Source organism: Oryctolagus cuniculus, chromosome 14 (genome assembly GCF_051225735.1).
Source record: "Oryctolagus cuniculus isolate XC-2025 breed Fujian yellow rabbit chromosome 14, ASM5122573v1, whole genome shotgun sequence".
Classification (NCBI taxonomy): Eukaryota; Metazoa; Chordata; class Mammalia; order Lagomorpha; family Leporidae; genus Oryctolagus; species Oryctolagus cuniculus.
Window position 1 is genome coordinate 3,115,030 of NC_142880.1, and position 20,633 is coordinate 3,135,662.

The 20,633-nt window shown below is 60.0% G+C and overlaps 1 protein-coding gene and 1 long non-coding RNA gene across 3 annotated transcripts in view; one reads left to right on the top strand and one right to left on the bottom strand.

The window, feature by feature from the left end:
* JMY (junction mediating and regulatory protein, p53 cofactor) overlaps window positions 1–8,286 on the top strand; it is a 74,761-nt gene extending 66,475 nt beyond the window's left edge. For both annotated transcript variants that reach the window (XM_089312910.1, XM_070056324.2), the window contains 3 exons: window positions 1,120–1,654; window positions 3,186–3,496; window positions 5,687–8,286. In XM_089312910.1, coding sequence (XP_089169036.1) covers window positions 1,120–1,654; window positions 3,186–3,493 — 843 coding nt within the window. In that variant the 3' untranslated portion in view covers window positions 3,494–3,496; window positions 5,687–8,286. The remainder of the gene's footprint in view (window positions 1–1,119; window positions 1,655–3,185; window positions 3,497–5,686) is intronic.
* LOC127492866 (uncharacterized) lies at window positions 8,253–20,321 on the bottom strand. The gene is made up of 5 exons (XR_016220340.1): window positions 14,733–20,321; window positions 13,731–14,404; window positions 10,474–10,697; window positions 9,613–9,816; window positions 8,253–9,503 (listed from the first exon to the last, which is right to left on the bottom strand). It is a non-coding gene; the product is annotated as an uncharacterized LOC127492866 (long non-coding RNA).
* Between the last annotated feature and the right edge of the window lie 312 nt (window positions 20,322–20,633).

Consider the following 20,633-nt stretch of genomic DNA (forward strand, 5'->3'; position numbering starts at 1 on the left):
AATGAGCACAGACGCCGTGGCCACGCCTCCAGGGTCCCGGGACAGGGAAAGGGTTGTGGCCTCTGGAGCCTGGGCTCCTCCCACAGTTCTTAGACGCAGCTAACTCACCTTCCACACCCACCATGCGTGTGGGCTTGTAGGAGAGGCGTGCCTGTGAGCCGTGTGAAGTTCAAGGGGCGGTGCACACCCAGCCCTGAGTGGGGCAGCCTCTTGAGGAGGAAGGGAGGGTGCTGCCCCCCCCGACCTGGGCTCCTCTTCTCATAGGTAGGGTGGTGCCGAATTAAATCCTCAAAAGGGGCGGGGCTTGGACGGGGTTCACTGTGGTTGCCTCAGAAGTGTCCTGGCGTCTGTGCGTGGGTCTGTAGCACAGGTGGCGTCCATCATGGTAAGTGCTAAAAGATGGCAGCCGTGATCACTGCATTTCAGTACTTGAAAAAACTGAATCCCCTTTTCCTCACTATATTATAAAATAGAAATGTTAGCAGGAACTCTTTGCCATTGATGGTTTTATTTGTCTTTAATCTGTAGCCATTAGAAAGTAAGTTAGTCTAATAGTAGACTCTTAGCTGTCTGCACAACACCAGCATATGTGTGTTTAACTTTTTAAAAATGACTGATTTATTTGAAAGGCAGAGTAGCAGAACGAGGGAAGGAGACAGGTCTTCCGTGACCGGATTCACTCCCCAAGTGAGCACCCACCTACTTTACCAGGTGCACCCGCAGGGAGCCGGGGCGGAAGTGGAGCAGCCAGGACTTGAACCGATGCCATGGGGGACACAGGGGTTTCAGGCAGCGGTTTAACCTCTGCCTCACAACACCAGCCCCTTATGTCTTGTATCTTACATGAGATGATGGCAGTTTTATCTGTTCTAGATCTTTGAAGTCCACGTGGTTGTTGTGAACAGTTAACAGAGTGGAGACAAGACCTTAGTGAGGGACTTGGTGAGCAGAGTGTATGGAGTTGGTGATGGCTGGTTGGGAAGGCGAGGCATTGGTGTCCAGTCTGTCCTCTCTGAAAACCGCACAGGGGCCAGAACGCTGCTGTGGGTGAGGCAGGAAGTGCGCAGGTTTGTTCACACGGCGCCCTCCTGTCACTCAGCCGCCATCCCTGTGTTTCAGAAGTACCCCGGGCAAGTCACGCTGAAGTCCACCAGGCTGCGGCTGGCTCACGCCCGCAGGAGGGGCACGCCCAGCGCGGGGCTCCGCGAGGACACGGGCACCCCGGGCCCGGTGGGGACTGCGGAGGAGCAGGCTGGGGCGCATGCGCAGCCCCGCAGCCTCCCGGACACGCCCCCAGCACCACTTGAAGCCACCTCATTACCTCTCAGCGCAGAGACCTCGACCTCGGAACCGCCTCCCGCCCTCTCCCTCCCACTGCTGGACGGAGGCCCCCAGCCACCTCCTAGCGCCCTAGATCCGCTCCCACCCCCTCTCCCTCCCACCCCGCCCCCACCCCCGCCCCCGCCGCCTCTGCCCCTGGCCAGAGACAGCACCCCGGGGCCTCCGGAGGAAGGGCCGCCCGCGAGGGAGCAGCCCGGCGAGCGGGGCCCGGGGCCCACCAGCGCGCCCTCCGCGCGCCTCCTGGACAGCAGCCAGCTGCTGAGCGCCCGCAGGAAGCTCCGCAAGACGGCCGAGGGCTCGCCCCGGCGCAGAGGTGAGGCCCGGGGGTGTTCGGGCAGCAGCAGTACTCGCACAGAACAGGCGGCCTCTGGTCAGGGCTGCCACAGCGTCCTGTGTGTGCCCCTAGAAAGAGGCAGTGATGGGCTAGCGGGCGCTAAGGGCCAGTCCCGGCCTGAGAGACGGCCTGGGTGTGACCCTGGCCTCCCGGGAGCTCAGAACCTGCCTGGGCTGAGGGTCTGGCTGCTGGAGCATCGCTCGTCCAGACCCCGGGACCTTTCAGCCTGGGATTATCTGCGTGTACCAGTGAGGGGAGTTGGCGCGGAGCCGCGGGTCTGAGTACAGCACCCACACCCCCGCCCACAGACCCAAGGCCGCCGTGGGTCAGGTTCCCAGTGTGCTGGGGTTCATTCCTCTGTAGAGCTTAGCCTGGGAGCCCACAGACACAGATGAAAACACCCAAAACCCTTCCTCCTGGGGTTTGGTATTTCTGTTAACATCGTCAGCTCCAGTCGCATCCACAAGTTGTGATCCTTTTTCATGGCCAAAAAAGGTGTGTTTTTTCCGTGGTGTGTTTGTACCACCGTGCACTGGGGTTGCCGCCAGTCGGTGTCGGGAGTGGTGCTGCAGTGCACACGGGGCAGACGGATTCCGTGTCCCGTGGATGCAGCCAGGAGTGGGGTTCCTGGATGAAACAGTACTTGTCCTTTTTAGGGATGTCTCTCGTTCTCCACAGTGGCCGCCGACCGGGAGGGTTCTGTGTCCCCGCACTTCCCTGGTGAAGTGAGGTGGGCTGTGCGTTTCCCGGCTGGCTGACTTTATGTTGCCTTTGGGAGAGGACGCTTTAGATCGGCACATTTTCATTGAGTTTTTTGAAGCAGTTTTTGCCTTTGAGCTCTTCGGGCTCCTTTCTATGTGGAACTTCTCATTCGCTGGCGTCATGTGAGCTCTCAAGAAAGTGTCAGAGTTTAGACTTCGGGATTAGGGAGGCTCAGCCCACAAAGCAATCCGCGTATCCTGTTTGTTTATTTTTAAATTTATTTGACAGGTAGAGTTACAGACAGTGAAAGAGAGAGAGACAGAGAGAAAGGTCTTCCTTTGCCGTTGGTTCACCCTCCAATGGCCGCTGTGGCTGGCGCACTGCGCTGATCCGATGGCAGGAGCCAGGTGCTTCTCCTGGTCTCCCATGGGGTGCAGGGCCCAAGCACTTGGGCCATCCTCCACCGCACTCCGAGAGCTGGCCTGGAAGAGGGGCAGCTGGGATTAGAACCCGGCACCCATATTGGATGCTGGCGCCACAGGTGGAGGATTAACCAAGTGTGCCACGGCGCCAGCCCGCATCCTGTTTATTTTGAGGCAGTTCTGATAATAATCTGAGTTCCTGTTTACAACAACTGGGTGCTGAAAGCACAGCCAGCGTCATGAACCAGTGGGCTCAGTGAGAGTAAGAAACCTCAGTGGGAGCACCCAGCATAGCCGCCATCGCGCCCAGGCTGAGAGCCAGCGAGCGCGCGCCCTCGCCGCCCCGCCTCGCCCCGCCCTCACGGTCACTGTTGGTCTCTGCCCAGTGAGCTCGCCCATGGACGAGGTGCTGGCCTCCCTGAAGCGCGGCAGCTTCCACCTGCGGAAGGTGGAGCAGCGGCCCCCGGCGCCGTTCCCCGACGAGGACGACGGCAACAACATCCTGGCGCAGATCCGGAAAGGGGTGAAGCTGAAGAAGGTGCAGGGGGGCGTGCTGCGGGAGCCCTTCACGCTGCTGCCCGACACCGACCCCCTGACGCGCAGCATCCACGAGGCCCTGAGGAGGATCAAAGAGGCGTCCCCCGAGTCGGAGGACGAGGAGGAGGCCCTGCCCGGCGCCGACTGGGAGAACTGACAGGTGCGCGGGGCTGTGTGCAGGCAGGCGGGCTCCGGGGGGTTGGGGAGCCTGGGGCCTGCTGCTCTCACACGGCACACTTCTGGTCCCTCTCCCAAACCCCTAACCCTCTTGTTAGGTTTCTTTCTCAAATAAGTCAAGGCAGAGCCACACACGAGGTGGGAGAGAGAGATCTCCACCACCGTTCACTCCCCACAGGGCTGCGAGGGCAATGGCTGGGCCAGGCCGGAGCCGGGAGTGTCTTCCGGGTCTCCCACATGGGTGCAGGGGCCCAGGGCCTTGGGCCATCTTCTACTGCTTCCCCGGCCACAGCAGAGAGTGGGTCAGAAGTGGCGCAGCCGGGACCTGAACCGGCGCCCGTGTGGGATGCTCTGACAGCGCCAGCCCCTGTGATTGTTTCTGGACACTTGGGCAGCAGGCACACACTTCGTAAGGACTACTGCAGCCTTGCCGGCCCGTACCTGGGCGGAGGGCTTCTCCAGCGGCAATGGGCCCATCACGCAGAGGTGCGTGCCCACAAAGGCGTAGGAAACCCTTACATGGCGTGCTTTCCTCCACCGCTGCCGAGGCCCATCACTGCCACGTGTGCAGGCACACGTGGGCCGCCGCGAGGTCCTGCCTGCCTGGAGCCCGCGGGTCACACAGGTGGCACTTCGCTGAGAAGAGTGGGAGGGAGCCGGTGCCAGTCAGGTGCCCTGCAGCGGTGCTGAGGCCGCGTGTGGCACTGTCGCTGGCTGGCACGGGCAGCCTGGCCAGTGTCCACGCCGACAGCCTGGGAGCTCACGGCACATGCGGCCTCCTGGCCTTGAGCGGATGCAGTGTGCACACAGGCGGGCCGTGGCCAGCTCTGGGTCCTGATGCCGTGGGGAAAGGGACTGTGCTGTCATCACAGTCACTGGAAGCAGCTTCCTTGTCTGAGCGTGTGTCCTTAGGAAGACGCTCCTGCATCGTCTCCCCACACTGGCGGCCCCAGCATCTGCGTGGAGCAGGAGCACCGTGGCCTGGCGGCACTGCCGTCTTGGCCTGCGGCAGCCCCTTCCACAGCACCAGTGTGCCGCTGTGTCCTGCTGTGCGGAGAGGCCCGAGTATGCTGGTGGGGCGTTGGCTGCACCTGCGTAGGAACCGGGGCCTCGGCGTGCTGTGTGGGCATTAGCAGTGCTCCTGTGTGGGAACCCAGGCCTCGGCATGCTGCGTGTGTGTGTGGGGGGGTGTTAGCAGTGCCCCTGCGTGGGAACCGGGGCTGCGGCGTGCTGTGTGGGCATTAGCAGTGCCCCTGCGTGGGACCTGAACACCAGAGCCTCGGGCCAGTCTCCCAGGAACATGTGTGATGGCCGTCGCTTCCTGTCATGTTGTCTGTTGCTGCCCGGAGCTCCTTGGTTTGCTGCTTAGCCGCAGCCTGGCCCTGGTCACGTTTTATTTGTCGTGATACAGCCAAATATAATCAGAATAAAAAAATTCTGTCGTTTGCTTTTGTGTGCTGTGTCCCCAGCATCTCGGGTGTGTTGTACACTTCTTCATAGTTCATCTCATCTCAGATGGTAACTGTCGAATGGCTAAAGTGAAACAGTACAACTTTAATGAAACAATTTGATATTTCAGTTTTCAATTAGACTGAGATTTGAGCTCTGCAGTTGCAGTCTGATTTTATCCAATGAGCTCGCTGCAGGGACACACTCCTGCCCCCGAGGCTGAGCGCCGGCCCTCCAGGTCGGTGTGGCGGATGCTGATGCTTCGGCTCTGACCAGGAGCCCCCAGGCGGCCTCCCTGTGGGCCGTCACCTGCTGCCTCCTAGGGTGAGCGCTAGCAGGAGGCTCGGGCAGGCATCAGCGTGACGCAGGGCGTGTGGGCCGCGGGCTCCTGCACCTGTCTGCTACGTTTCGAAGGTGTAAGTAGTCGTTCTTACGTGGCTGGCAGCTTACAGGACAACTGGCTCAGACGAAATTTACTCTTCGTGTAGAGTTCTGACGTGAAATGCTCAAGTATGAGACATCTCTAACATCAAAACCAGTTTCTAGGTCACTCTGTGTTCATGTCTGCCGTCGTGTGAACACACACACATTCCCTAAGAACACCCTGTGTGCCGTGTTGTGAATGGGAAGACAGCCGTGCTCCTCCGGGTGTTGGAGGGTGAGCGGGTGCGAGTTAGACACGCTGTCTTCTTCTAACGTTGTCTTCTGTTTTCCTTGTAAACAGGTGACTTTCCCAGAAAAGGAAGACACCCGCAGGCGAAGGTGTGTTCTGAATCTTCGGGAAAACGAGTTTGCGCTCCCGGCTCGGCCTCCCTTAGCTCCAGAGAGCGCTGTCCTGGGCTGAGACAGGACCCACGCCGGCGCGTCTCGCACAGCAGAGGAAGGCCTGGACGTTCCGCGCCTTCCCCCCCGCCCCCCACCCGGCGCCGGGAGCGCACTGGGTGGTCAGCAGGATTGGGACCACTGGGGGTCCCGGCCACACTTGGCTGCTGCCCCCTCGGCTCAGAGCCACTCAGCACGGGCCGCAGCAGCCCTCCCCGGAGAGCGGACGGGGACGCCCGTGAAGCTGCAGCGGACCCCCACGCGTGGGTGCTCCTCGAGGGCCACAGTCTCCACTTTGTACGCTTTTGAAGTCTAGAAACTTCCTTTTCATAGCTCTTTCTAGCACTTGGATCTGACGTGCATCTTGTCGGAGAAGCAATACCGTCGCGCTCTGAAGCGTCTGTCCTCTGTCTCTGAACTGTCGCTTGGTGACGTCACGCCTGACTCGCTGCGGTCGGGTTCGGTGGGGCCGCGCCTCGCGGTGGAGCAGGCACCAGTCCGCGCTTGGGTGTCCTGCTCCGTGCACACAGGCAGACCAGCCTCGGGCCAGCATTTCACTGTGCCAGAGGCTGTGGACGGATTGCAGAAGGAGCCGTCCTCACTGTCGCCCAGGCTCAAAGCTGTCCAGGCCCGGGGGCGGGCGTGGCCGTGCGCGGGACCGCGGGGCTGGCCTGAGCTGTTTTCTCACTCTGATTTCACCTGGAGGAAACTACCCAAGTATACAGTGCAGAATCCCGGGGCTTCCTGGTCTGGTCTGTTCAGTGGGCGAGAGCAGAGCCCAGCCCGCCCTCCTGCAGCGGCCCCGCCCCCTCCCCAGTCAGTTCTGCCCCAACAGGACCGCGGTCACTGCAGGTCCCAAAGCACAGGGGCTGCCAGCCGCGGGGCAGTGCCCAGGGCAGAGCTGCCTGTAGGACGGGCACGCTGCCCTGCGCCAGTGGTTCCTGTCCACGCCGCTGCCTGCTCACGCGCAGACTTGCCAGTCCGCTCGCAGTGGACAGTGTGCAAGGAAGCAGGTAGATGACTTGGAGCGGTTTCGAGGTCGGCCCGCTCAGCGTCCCAGACACTGCTCTGTGCCGGCGGAGAGCCCGCCTGGCGTCCTGGCGTCCTGGCGTCCTGGCGCAGTGCGGGCTCTGCCCCCGCCGTCACTTCACAGGCTCGCAGGGCGGGGGCGGCACAGACCAATCACCCCGGGGTTCCTGCTGGAGGACGAGCAGCCTGCGCTGGGGGACCCCGGGCGCGGCTCTGCCTCCCCCCCGCAAGGGCTTCCCGCACGGCCACTTCCTCCCTGCAGAGCGGACCAGGGCAGCAGTGTCTGCTAGCAAGAGGCGTGGCCCTTTGCCGCACAGCGCGGTCCGCTGTACAGCGCCCTCGGGCCGTAGCCACGTGCACTACACGCTGGGGTCCGGGGTCCGCTGTCAGGCGCCTGGGGTTGGGGCACTGCGCCAGGTGGCCGGAGAGCATTTCCAGGTGTCCCGGGCACCCAGCAGGCGCCTGGAGTTCTACCCAGCTCTCGCACCGAATGTCTAAACATCGTTTCCCACGCGCGGCCGGGCAGAGGAAGCCGGGCCGGTGACACGGGGCGCCGGCGCGGCCCCTCCTGCTGCGCTCACCCGGCGCGGCCTGGCGCGGTGGCGTTCTAACCTAATCGTGCACCCTACACGATCAGTTACTGCGGCCTACACGATCAGGTAACCAAATTATTTCAAGGCAGGAGCGAGTCGGGATTCGGGGAGAGAGAGAACACGAGGCTTTTGCCCCCTGCGGCACAGGTGTTTTCTCTAGAATGTTCTGTGCTGCCCACGGTACCTGCACGACCTGGGGTCTGTAGAACTGACAGTTCCACACCTCCCCACGCTTGCCCCGGCAGGTGCACGGACAGGAAATAGCTGAGGCTCCGCCCAGTATTGTGCGAATGTCCTCGCGCCCTCCCAAAGCAGAGGGACCGGCGTGCGGGACCCGCGCCCTCCTCCCGCGTGGTGGTCCTGGCGGACTCCACGGAGAGGGAGCCCCTCCCCCTCCCACGGTCGGTCTTCCCTGTGACCCGGGAGGGGGTGAGGGGGGACATGCCGCCGTCCGCTGGGACTTGCGGTCCCCCTGCGTCTCCAGCTTCGCCCTGGTAAAACCGTGACAAGCAGCAGGCGCGAGAGGGAGGCTGCGGGGCGTCTTCCGTGGAAACGGACGGCACTCGAGCCGTGCGGGTGAGTGGGGGCTGCGTGGCCGCCGCGCGCATCTCCAGTAGCGCTCGGCTCACACTGAAGTACAAAGGAAAACAGAGGGCACTGGAGCAATACGGCGCACCCCGGTGAGCGCGGACTGTTGCCTTCGGGCCCCAGCGCGGCGCCGCAGCACTGTGCGACTGTACCGCTCTGTAGTTGTGTGTTACACTCGACTTCCGCGTTAGTTCCTGTACACCGAGCGCACGGGCACGCCGCCTACCAACATACAGTTTTGGTGCTTAACAATCTTCCTTTTCTTCAATAAAGATATTTATTTGAATTAACACAGGTGGCTCGGTGGCCGCAGTTCTGGTGGGCTCGTCCCGGTGCTTTCTGGACAGCGGGGGTGGGCGGGGGCGGCTGCAGGTACAGTGTGAGTTACACCGCACGGAAACGCTTTGTTTAATCAAGTCCCTCGATGGGCTGCTTCTAGACAGCTGCTCCGTGGGACTCGGCACCACAGCATGTGCCGTGCGTCAGGGAGGGGGCCCACGGCGGTGGTCCTGCGGAGAGGCCCTGGCTCCCAGCGCTGTGGGCCCTAAGATGCGGTTTCCTGGGTGACCGCCTGTCCAGGGAGTGGAGTAAGGGCGTCGCCTCCCGCTGGTACCTAAAGGAACTGGGGCACGCTCGGCAGAAAATACAAGTTAAAGAGTTTTATTTGAGAGGTAGTTACAGAGGGAGAGACAGATCTTCCATCCACTAGTTCACCAACCAAATGGCCACAACAGCTGGAGCTGGGCCGATCCAAAGCCAGGAGCTTCTTCCAGGTCTCCCACGTGGGTTGGGCCATCTTCCACTGCGTTCCCAGGTGCACTGGCAGGGAGCGGGACTGGAAGTGGAGCAGCCGGGACTTGAACCAGTGACCATATGGCATGCCCACACTGCAGGCCCTGGCCCCCACGCGTAGTTTTTTCATGCTGGAACTTCCATGAACACGTTGGAGACCCAGACACATTTGAAGTGCACTCAAGTCTTCGTGGCACATCCTGAATACGGCCTATTACTCCTTTAGACAAGAAGCCAGAATGACGCACAGAGAGCCTTAGAAGCAAAAGCCTCCGCGACTACATACTGCTGGAGCGTTCTGAAAAATCAACACGTGCAGACTTTTTCTTAAGACACAGGGTGTCGTGGCACAGTGGGTTACACTGCTGCCATCCATAGGGGGCTCCCCTTCCAATAAAGCTCCTTCCAGTGACCCTGGGAAAGCAGGGAGGATGGTGCAGTCCCTGAGCCTCCACCTGACCCGGATGAGCTCCTGGCTCCTGGCTTCAGCCTGGCCCACCCCTGCGGACGAGGCTATTCAGGGAGTGAGCCAGCAGGTGGACTCCCTCCCCCCCCATCCCACCCCCTTTCTGTAATCCTCTTTGAAATGAATCTTTCCTGGTGGGCGGGACGACCAGGGGAGGGAGGCAGGCATTGGCCCCCGCAGTCCACAACGGAGTGCCTGTGTGCAGGTGCACGGGCTGCCTGGGAGGCCGCAGTAGGGGAGCTGCCTCTCACCTAAGTGAAGCAAAATGGTTCGTTTGTTAGAGGCCCTGGGGACTCCCGATTCGGTCACACGCACGAACTTGGTGTTACTCGATAGGGCGCATTTTAAATAAGCCTTTACCTTCCTGCTTGGTCTTTGTAGAAGGAACGGGGTGCGACTGAAAAATGAAGAAAAAATCCAGCAGTTCCAGAAAGATGAGGCACAGTGAGGAGTGGACCGGGTGGTTTGAAACTCCGTTTAGGATCGGCGCTGTGGTGAAGCTCACGCCCATGGCACTGGCATCTGGCAGTCCAGCTCCCCCGACCCAGCTCCCTGCCGATGTGCCTGGGAAAGCAGAAGGTGGCCCAAGGGCTTGGTCCTCTGCATCCCAGCGGGAGACCCAGAAGAAGCTCCTGGCTTCAGATGGGATCGGCCCAGCCCTGGCCACTGTGGCCATTTGGGGAGTTCACCAGTGGGTGGAAGATCTTTGTGGAACTCTGCCTTTCAAATATATAAAATAGGAATTTCAGACCATCCAACCAACATGGTTTTCTGGCATCCTTGCAAAGCCCTCCCGTGGAACAGGGCAACAGGAGGGCAGCGCCCCTAAGACCCAAGGCGTGGCTGGTGCCCAGCCCGCACCCTGCAACATGGGGGTGGGGACGGGTGGGAAGGGGAGCAAGCGAGACAAGCAGGAGACCCCACCTGCTGCCCTCGCCAGGTGCACCAGGAAGGCTCGGACTCCGGAGCCCAGATCCCGAGCTCCGGGTGCTGAGCACTCGGGAGACAACGGGCGTCTTCCTTCAGGAGGCCCCCAGGATCCCGGCCCCTGACCAAGCCCTGTGTGTGTGGCCAGCCCCTCCCTGCGGAGTGACAGCGGCTGACCCACACACGAAAACCCCTCGCCAGTTGACCAGAAACGTCAGGCGCTAGACGGCATCTGCAGGCCTAGTGGGGCCTGAGAAACCTGAGCCGCAGGGGCGCTCGGGAGGAGGGACTTACCAGAGAAACTGCAGCTGATGCTCAGGACAGAGACCCCGGCAACCAGGACATCCCCAGCGTGGGTGGCGACGGGGCAGGGCCCAGAAGGAGCGCAGGGGAGTCCATGAGTGCTTCCGGGGCGTGAGAAAGGAGGGAGAGGCCAGGCACTACAGCCACGTGCGACCAGCAGCAGCCAAGGGCGGGCGCTCTAACAGCAGCTGTCGTCCCAGCAGGTAAACAGAAGGCTGCAAATAAACGAAACGCAGAGGAGGAAGCTATGAATCTGGTGCCCAAAGGCAGGCACAACCCACCACGTGGGGACGGCTGGGGGACGAGGCCATGGCGGAGACCCACCCTGTCACTCACAGGACAGCCACGTCTCTTTGGGCCACGGAGGGTTTTCTAGAATGTTCTTGCCTGCCTCACCCCTACAGAGATCCGAGCAGCCCGCAGCTGAGTCAGCAGCTCTGTCACCCGCCTGCCCCACAGCCAGGACCCCATTCCCAGCACCCACAGCCGCCCCAGGGACACCACTGCGGACACACAGACGGCCTGCGCTCCACCCTCACGCTGGGCACCCAGGCTCCACCCGTGCAGTAGCCACCATGCCCGAGACAGACGGCGTGTGCTGTAGTCAGGGGAGGGCCGAGAACCCTGGCAGAGCTGTCAGCCCCTGGGGGTGCAGGGCGGCCCCCACAAACCGGAGGCCCGGAGTCAGCACCCCAGCCATCTGGGAGACCTGCACAGTGGGCAGCCCACAGCCGGGCACACCGCTCTGCGACACGGCTGTCAGTTTTGCCTTGTCCCGACGCCCCAGCGCGGCTGTGATCTGGCTGTGCAGACGTGCGGCCCACAAGGGCGTCCTGCCCAGGCCCAGGCCTGCCCAACCGTGGTCCGAGACCTAGAGCCGCGTGGGCTGAGCGTCCACTGTTTCCAGAAAGGCCGAATTCGCTGGTGTGACTGACTCCCCTTGGACCAGGATGGGCGGTGAGGACAAGTGCTCTACGTAAGATGCCTGCTATGGCCACAGCCAGCTCACAGCCGTGACATCAGGAGGCTCCCACCCCACAGGGATCCCACGCCACTTTTGCAAATGCAAAATGGAATGGAACTGGGGGCCAGCACTGTGGTGCAGCAGGTGAAGCCACTGCTAGCAGGCTGGCATCCCATATGGGCGCTCGTTCAGGTCCTGGCTCCTCCACTTCCGTTCCAGCTCTCTGCTGTGGCCTGGGAAAGCAGAGGAGGATGGCCCAAGTGCTTGGGACCCTGCACCCACCTGGGAGACCCAGAAGAAGCTCCTGGCTCCTGGCTTCGGATCAGCTCAGGCCCAGCCCTTGTGGCCATTTGGGAAGTAGGGAGTGAACGAGCAGATGGAAACATCTGTCTGCCTCTCTCTTACTCTGCCTTTTGAATAAATTTAAAAAAAAAAAATGGAACTTGAACATGGTCATTTCCACCTTGCTGTGGGCTTTCCAAGTCCCACAGTGGTTGTCAGCCGGCACCCACTCACGAGGTCTGGGGCCCCGGTTCACAGGGGCGCTCCGAGTGCTCACTGCCGTCTCCCCAGGGCCCAGCCGGGCTGCGGCATCTTCAGGGAGCCTGCAGCTGGATCTGCGCTCAAGGCCTCAGGCTGCACCTGGCCAGCCCGTGCAGAGCGTGCCCAGGGCCCTGGCGTCCGTTCTCTGGGGCCATCCAAGCATCTGCTCTGGGGTCTGTCCCGAGGAGAAGCCCTCCCTGATGATGCCTACCCCACTCTGTTTCCCTTCAGCACCATCTTCAAGAATCTGACCTCTAGGGCTGGCGCTGTGGTGCCCGAGCCGGCAAGTCGTGCTTGGGAGGCCCACAGCCCCGGTCGGAGCACCCATCCAGCTCCCTAATGCACCCGGGAGGGCGGATGATGGTTCCAGTGCTCGGGCCCCATCGAACACAGGGGAGACCTGGATGGGGTTCCAGGGTCCCGGCTGTGTGGCCGTTTGGGGGGTGAAGCAGTGGATAGGTCATCCCTAGCGCTCTGCCCTTCAGGTAAATACACAAATCTATGTTTTTAGACTCTTTTTGAAAGGCAGAGTTAGAGAGAGCTCTTCTATCTGCTCGTTCGCTGCCAGGATGGCCCAGGAACACCATCTGGCTCTCCCACGTGGGCGCGGGGGCCCAACCACAGGGCTCTCCCACGTGGGTGCGGGGGCCCAACCACAGGGCTCTCCCACGTGGGCGCAGGGGCCCAACCACAGGGCTCTCCCACGTGGGCGCAGGGGCCCAACCCTTGGCTCTCCCACGTGGGCGCAGGGGCCCAACCACATGGGTCTCCCACGTGGGCGCAGGGGCCCAACCACAGGGCTCTCCCACGTGGGCGCGGGGGCCCAACCACAGGGCTCTCCCACGTGGGCACGGGGGCCCAACCACAGGGCTCTCCCACGTGGGCGCAGGGGCCCAACCACAGGGCTCTCCCACGTGGGCGCAGGGGCCCAACCCTTGGGTCATCTTCCCCTGCTTTCCCAGGCACGTTAGGAGGGAGCTGGATGAGAAGTGGAACAGCTGGGAATCGAACCGGTGCTCACGTGGGGTCCTAGCGTCACAGATGGCGGCTTATCCCGCTACCCCACAACAGTGGTCCCAACAGAGTTTAAATTAAAACAAATCTTGAAGGCGGGAGGCTCGTAAGTAGAGAACCAACTGTTTCATTACTGCACGAACACCAAACCCTGAAGGTGTGCCAGACACCCAACCGCGGTGGGGAAGAGAAAGGTAGAGCAATGCCAAGGCAGGTGCATGACCTCGCCTGTCTGTGTTAGCTCTGCTGTTCATCACTGCCAGCTGCCCGTAGCCCACCTGGACGGCCACAACCCAGCAAGAAATGTCCCGTAGCCCACCTGGACGGCCACAATCCAGCAAGAAATGTCCCGTAGCCCACCTGGACTGCCACAATGCAGGAAGAAATGTCCCGTAGCCCACCTGGGCTGCCACATCCAGGAAGAAATGTCCCGTAGCCCACCTGGACTGTTACAATCCAGCAAGAAATGTCCCGTAGCCCACCTGGACGGCCACATCCAGGAAGAAATGTCCCGTAGCCCACCTGGACTGCCACAATGCAGGAAGAAATGTCCCGTAGCCCACCTGGACTGCCACAATGCAGGAAGAAATGTCCCGTAGCCCACCTGGACTGCCACAATGCAGGAAGAAATGTCCCGTAGCCCACCTGGACTGCCACAATGCAGGAAGAAATGTCCCGTAGCCCACCTGGACTGCCACAATGCAGGAAGAAATGTCCCGTAGCCCACCTGGACTGCCACAATCCAGCAAGAAGAGTCTGCTGGCAGTCTTTGTTGTTTCTGATGTCGCTGGTTTTTGCTTTTAAAGATTTATTTACTCATGTGAAGGGCAGAGGTACAGAGAGGCAGGGAGAGAGGCCTTCCGTCTGCTGGTTCACTGCCCAGTGGCCAGCAGAGCCAGGTCTGGGCCAGGCTGAAGCCAGGAGCCAGGAGCCAGGAGCTTCTTCCAGGGCTCCCTTGCGAGCGCAGGGGCCCAGGCACCTGGGCCGTCCTCTGCTGCTTGCCCAGGCTGTCAGCGCTCGATGGGAGTGGAGCAGCTGGGACACGTCTGGGACGCTGGCGTCACCGGAGGCCCAGCACAGGCCCCACTGGCATCTGGCCTTGGCACAATTTTTCCCAAGCAGTTTTTTGTCTCCACGTCAATCAACCATGTTTCTACTCTTCTTCAAGGAGGTCAGTGCCTTCCACGACCTCTGGGAGGGCGAGAGCTGCCCAGGACACGAGACAGCCGATCTGGAACTCGTCCATGCTGCCTGCAGGGGCCCTGCGGCTCGCTGGCCTCCAGCACCGGAGTCTTCCAGGGGGATCGACTCCTGTCCCTCTCAGTTCCAACACCCCTCCTCCATGAGCGTGGCCAGCTCCCACGGCTCCTCCCCTTCACAACGGCACTGCTATCTGCAGCTCTTTAAAAAGAAAAGTTTACTTGTTACAAAGAGCCCTGGAGAGGGATCTTCCATCTGCTGGTTCACTGCCCAGATGTCTACAACAGGCAGGGCTGGGCCAGGCTGAAGCCCGGGCCTCCCCGTGGGCAGCAGGGACCCAAGCACTTGGGCCGTCGCCAGCTGCCTCCCTGTTGCACTGGCGGGGAGTGACAGGAGGCAGAGGCAGGACCCCAGGCAGCTCCTGGCTACCACGTGCCCTCCGCTCACTGGACCGTATGCTGCTAAGAGGCCGCACCGTCCTCCAGCGTCCCCTCCCACTGCCCAGCCTCGTGGCCCTGAAGGTGCTCACGGGATGGTTCGCTGGACCGAAAGCCGGCGTCGGAGCGGGGGCCTCGCCTGGCTGCCTCTCAGCTCAGGCATCTCCACACCGCGCTTCCTTCCCGTCTGCCTCGGCTGGGAGGTGCAGCGGCTGCGGTGTTCCGCCATCCTCGCCTCGGCGCTCCCCTGGGCTCGCGCTGGGCTCAGACAGCGGCCCTGCACGGCGGCTGCTGGGCGGGCTAGCGGAGCTCCGCGTCGCGGGTCCTTGTCCTAAGGCGGCCTCTAAGGTTCAGTCCTTCCACAGTCACCGGGCAGCCACTGCAGAGCGCGCTGCTGGATGGAGTTTGTAGGCGCTCCGACAGCCGCTGGGTGACGCGGACGCTCCTTCCCGTAACTCGGGCCTTCAGAAAGGCGAATCCACGCAGGCCATTCCCACCCACGACGGGCGGCAAGCGGTGCTGTGCGGCTGAGTGCGTGCCAGCGAGCGCCGTGCACCCCAGGACAGAGAAGCCGAGACTACACATGGAAACCCTCGCATCAGCACACCACAGCGCGGCGTGGTCCGCAGGGCTGAAGAGAAATAACCCGCGTGCACCAAGGGGCATCTCTCCTCCAGTAACTTGAGTAAAAAATTGTAGAACGAGACTTCTCATCATGCCATTTGGGTCACCCCCTCCCTCAATACTACGTAGTGCCACTGAATAGGCAGATTTGTATATATCTGTATATGAACGCCACACACACACACTCGACACAGGAGAGTGGTGGGGTCTGGGACACACACACACTCGACACAGGAGAGTGGTGGGGTCTGGGATACACGCACACATGACACATACAGGAGAGTGGTGGGGTCTGGGACACACACACATGACACATACAGGAGAGTGGTGGGGTCTGGGATACACACACATGACACATACAGGAGAGTGGTGGGGTCTGGGACACACACACATGACACATAGAGGAGAGTGGTGGGGTCTGGGACACACACACACATGACACATACAGGAGAGTGGTGGGGTCTGGGACACACACATGCACACAACACAGGAGGGTGAGGGTGCTGAGGTCTGGGATACACACACATGCACACACATGACAGGAGGGTGATGGGGTCTGGGACACGCACACACACATACTCGACGTAGGAGGGTGATGAGATCTGGGACCCACACACACACATGCACACACATGTACACACGACACAGGAGGGTGGGGGTGCTGAGGTCTGGAATGGAAATGCTGTGTCCCGGGGACTTGTGCTTGCTCTGCACGGTCGAGTGTTTATGTAACGACAGCACGTAGGAGCCACTTGTATCATCAGCAAGCCCTTGTCTAAAAAAAGGAGGGGAGGGAGAAGAGAGAAACTCAACGACCCGATACCATGTGAAAAGGAAAACCAGCCACCATATTCTTCCCATCACCGCGCAGGTTGCTAGGTGCCAACTGGCCAACTTTCGTGCCTGCCTCCTGCCCACCCTGGTCTGACCTCCTACACGCCCTTCCTTTGCACACGGCCCTTCCTTTGCACACGGCCCTTCCTTTGCACACGGCCGACTCTGCAACCCCTTCGTTCCTCCTTCCCTGAAGCCTCAGGCAGGCCTCGCCCTCCGTGCGAGTTCCTGTCCTCTGTGCCCTGCTCCCCCATCGTCCAGGCACCGACATATCACAACGTAGCAGGGTAACCCCCCCACACACTGCACAGTGAGCCAGGGCTCTTCCAGACGGCACCCGGGACGTAGCAGGTGCTCGGCACGCACGGCCGGAGTGAGCAGCAGGAAGACTCCCAGGACCAGTGCCCACGCGCTGGCCGCAAGCACAAAGCACGAACCTGAGGCTGCAGCTTCCCGGGGAGCTGGCACCTTGGCCCAGGGCTGCCCGATTCAGGTCGCCCCTCCCACAGCTGCCCGAAGTCAGACCCAGGGTCGTCCACCCAGTCCAGCAATGGCCCTGACACGCAAGGGAAGGGAAAACAGGGACGCCCACACACAGGCACAGATGGCCACAGCAGCCCAACGCAGCAGACACACCAGTGGCCACCGCCAGACGGACGGCTGCACAGACGCGGAATATCACACAGTGGAGTATTACTCAGGCTCAAAAAGGAATGAGACGCTGACACGCGCCACAGTCCGGGGGAAGCTGAAACACTGTACTAGGTGACAGAAGCCAGACAGAGATGAACTGTGACTCCGTTTACGGAGGAATTCCGAGAGCCACAGAGCAGAACAGGGGCTGCGGGGGGAGAGGACAGCTGTTTCCAAATGGGCAAGGAGCGTCTGTCCGGGATGAGCAAAGCTTCGGAAAATCCGTGGTGACGGCTACGCAACACTGTCAGCTCACTAAATCATACTCTTACAAGTCGTTCAAGTGGAAATTTAATGGTAAAAAGAGAAGCCAACAATTTGATGCATTTTTACACCCTCATTCTCAGATGCGTCAGTCACCGAATGTCTGCTCCGGTAGGGATTTTACAGCGTTGTCACCCGATCGCCCTTGCCTATCCACGTAAAGACCCAAAAGCCACCAGCCTCTCCCGTGGCTGCCTCGGAACCTTCTGTGGACCCTGCACTGACCACAAACCCACACCCTGCTCCAGGGCGGCCCGGAGCAGGGCGATGGTTGTACGCAGGCCCAGCCCGTCTCACTAGGCCACTCCGGAGGTGAGCGCTCTGCTTGCCAATCATATTTTACAGTCTGAAATCCTGCACATGAACAATTACTTAGTTTTGTTAGATTACTGGAAGTCGGTAAGCTTTCATAACATCGGGATTAAAACCCATTTCATTGATACCACACCTGCAAACGAAGTATCGTTTACAACTGTGCTATCAGGAAGCGCCCTAATGGGCCAGAGGTGCAAAGCACACACGTCCTAAGGAAAACGATGCCTGACACAGGAGCAAGATCCTCGCCCTCTGCCCGGAGCACTGGCAGCGCAGCACTGCCGTGACCTGTTCCCCGTCAGCGCCGCCCCCTCCAAAGTGTCACCCCGAGAAATAACGCGGCAGGCGTCCACTGCGGGGCCTCTCACACGGTCCGCACTGAGGCTGGGGAGGAAGTGCTGGCGCCGGCCGCCTGCCTGCCAGCCCTGCCCCGGCGACAGTCACTTCCCACCAGCAGGCACCCAGGCCCACAGACCACACGGATCCGCCCGACACGCTAAGGACCCGTGCAGAAGCAAGCGGACTTCAGCGTGGGAAGGCGGGGTGAGCAGGCGATGTGAACTTTCCAAGCGTATCTGTGACACAGTGAGATGTGACAGCAGGGACAGTCACGGTGACAGCAGACACTCACACACGTTTCTCTGTGGCAAGAAATGGCCTTGACTGCATTCAGCAGGGCCCAACACCAGGGCACGTTTGTACCCTGGGGGACATCCGACACCACGGTAGCGGAAGACTGGTCACAGTGCCGTGGAACGAGGGGTCCGGCATGTCGGGTTTCACGTTGTTAGACCCCGACAAGAGCCAGGGGCTCCTGAGAACTCACACTCATCAGGGCAACCCCAACGGGTGTCGGTAGACCCAGCAGCAAATAGGAAAACGGCTGGGGAGCGCCCTGCGGCCTGTCTCGGCTGTGGGTAAAAACAGAAGTCACACGTTGCTATTCTTTGTGCTTTCAAAAACACATCCTCCCCGTACCTAGAAATACTCTCGCACCACAGACGCGTCCTTTCGTCTGAGACAGAAGGCTCCTTACAGGACAGGGGACCCAGTGGGCTCCCAGTGGGAGTCTGCGGGGGTCTATCCTGTCACAAAGGCGATTTCTCTCCCTGACCACTTATTTTTGGTACGTACAGTTTCTGTTTTAAGACGTATTTATACTGAAACAGAGTTACACACACAGAGGGCCAGCCAGACAGCAAGAGATCGTCCATCCACTGGACTGGTTCACTCCCCAAATGGCCTCAATGGTCAAGGCTGGGCCAGGCTGAAGCCGGGAGCCTGGGACTCCATCTACGTCTTCCAAGTGGGTGGCAGGGGCCCAAGTACTTGGATCATCGTCGGCTGCTTTCCCAGGTGTATTAGCAGGAAACCAGGTCAGAGCGGAACAGCCGAAACTCAAACCGGTGCTCATATGGGATGCTGGCATTGCAGGCTGGACTGCGGTTTAACCCACTGTGCCACAACGCCAATCATGGTCAAAAGCTTTACAATGTGCTTCTCCAGTCGCGCTATACAGAAATCACTAGGCAGGGTAGTGCTGATTCGAGTTTTCTTTGATAAATCTGTTGGCTATTTTACTAATTTATGTAAACAAAAAATGCACAGTATTCATTTCTTTAACAGAATGGCTTCTATTTGTACAGTATTTATGTATCAGTGTCCTACAAAGAAAAACGGTCTTTAAAAACTTAAGGTCTGGGGCTGGCGCTGTGCGTAGTGGGTAAAGCCGTCTGCAGTGCCAGCAGCCCATGTGGCAGCCGGTTTGACACCCGGCTGCTCCACTTCTGATCCAGCTCCCTGCTGTGGCCTGGGAAAGCAGCGGAAGATGCCCAAGTACTCGGGCCCCTGCACCTGCTTGGGAGACTGAGAGGGAACGCCTGGCACCTGCTTCGGATTGGCCCAGCTCCAGCCGTTGCGGCCATCTGGGGAGTGAACCAGTGGAAGAGAGACCTCTATCTCTTTGCCTCTGCCTCTCTGTAACTCTGCCTGTCAAACAAATAATTTTTTTTTTAACAAAAACTTGGGGATGCGCTGTGGTGTAGCTGGTAAAGCTGTTGCCTACAGTGCTAGCATCCTATATGGGCACCCATTCGAGTCCTGGCTGCTTCACTTCCGATCCAGCTCTCTGCTGTGGCCTGGGAAGGCAGTGGAAGATGGCCCAAATCTTGGGCCCCTGCACCCGCGTGGGAGACCTGGAGCAAACTCCTGGTTCCTGGCTTCCGATCACCGCAGCTCCAGCTGTTGTAGCCAATTGGGTGTGAACCAGTGGATGGAAGACCTCTCTCTCTCTCTCTGCTTTTCCTTCTCTCTCTGTGTAACTCTTTCACATAAATAAATAAATCTTTAAAAAAAAAAAAACCACACACACACCAAAACTTAAGGTCAGACGCCTGTATTCCACGTTGCAGTGCCAGTTCAAGTCCCAGTTGCTCTGCTTCTGATCCAGCGCCCTGCTCACACCCCTGGGAGGCAGGGGATGACGCCTCATGTGCTTGAGTTCCCGCCACCCACGCGGGAGACCCTGGTACCACCCACGCGGGAGACCCTGGTGGAATCCCCGGCTTCTGGTTGCAGCCTGGCCCACTCTGAAGGTTGTGGCATTTGGGGCGTCAGCCAGCAGGTGGAAAAAGTCTCTGTCACTCTGCCTTTTAAATACATAAGTAAATCTTAAAAAATCTTCGACTAAATTTATTTCTATGACAGTTATAGCACAGTGAGTACTCTGGGAAGAAAACTTAATGTTAATCTCCACTACTTCTTACTTGAAAGCATTCTCCCTTAAGATTTCATGTAAACTGACCACATGAATGATCAAAGAACAAAGCTATATATTCAGGAGAAAACAACGCAATGGAGACGGTTTCACAGAGTCTCAGAATCTGAAGATCACTTGACACTGAGCGAATGCAGATCCCGGCCCGCGCCCCCCACTCCCGCTGCCCGCTGCCCGCCCCAGAGCTCACAGAGAATCGAGAGCAGCCGAGCGTGCCTTCCAGCGGTCAACACAACCACGGACGAGGGAGGTGCACACGATCAAGGGCACACGGAGCAGGGCAGCGCGAGGTGGCTGCCGTGACTCACTCTGAGTCTCCCTGTGGTTCCACCTGGAAACAAACAAGAGACAAAGCAGCCACAGCTAAGCTCAGCTCCCCAGCAGACTGACGGTGCCGCCGGGGTCTTCGACAGGCCGCGGGATACGACTGTGAGTTCTTCTCAGTCTGCAAAAAGAACCAGGGGAGAGGAGAATAAAAACCAACTTT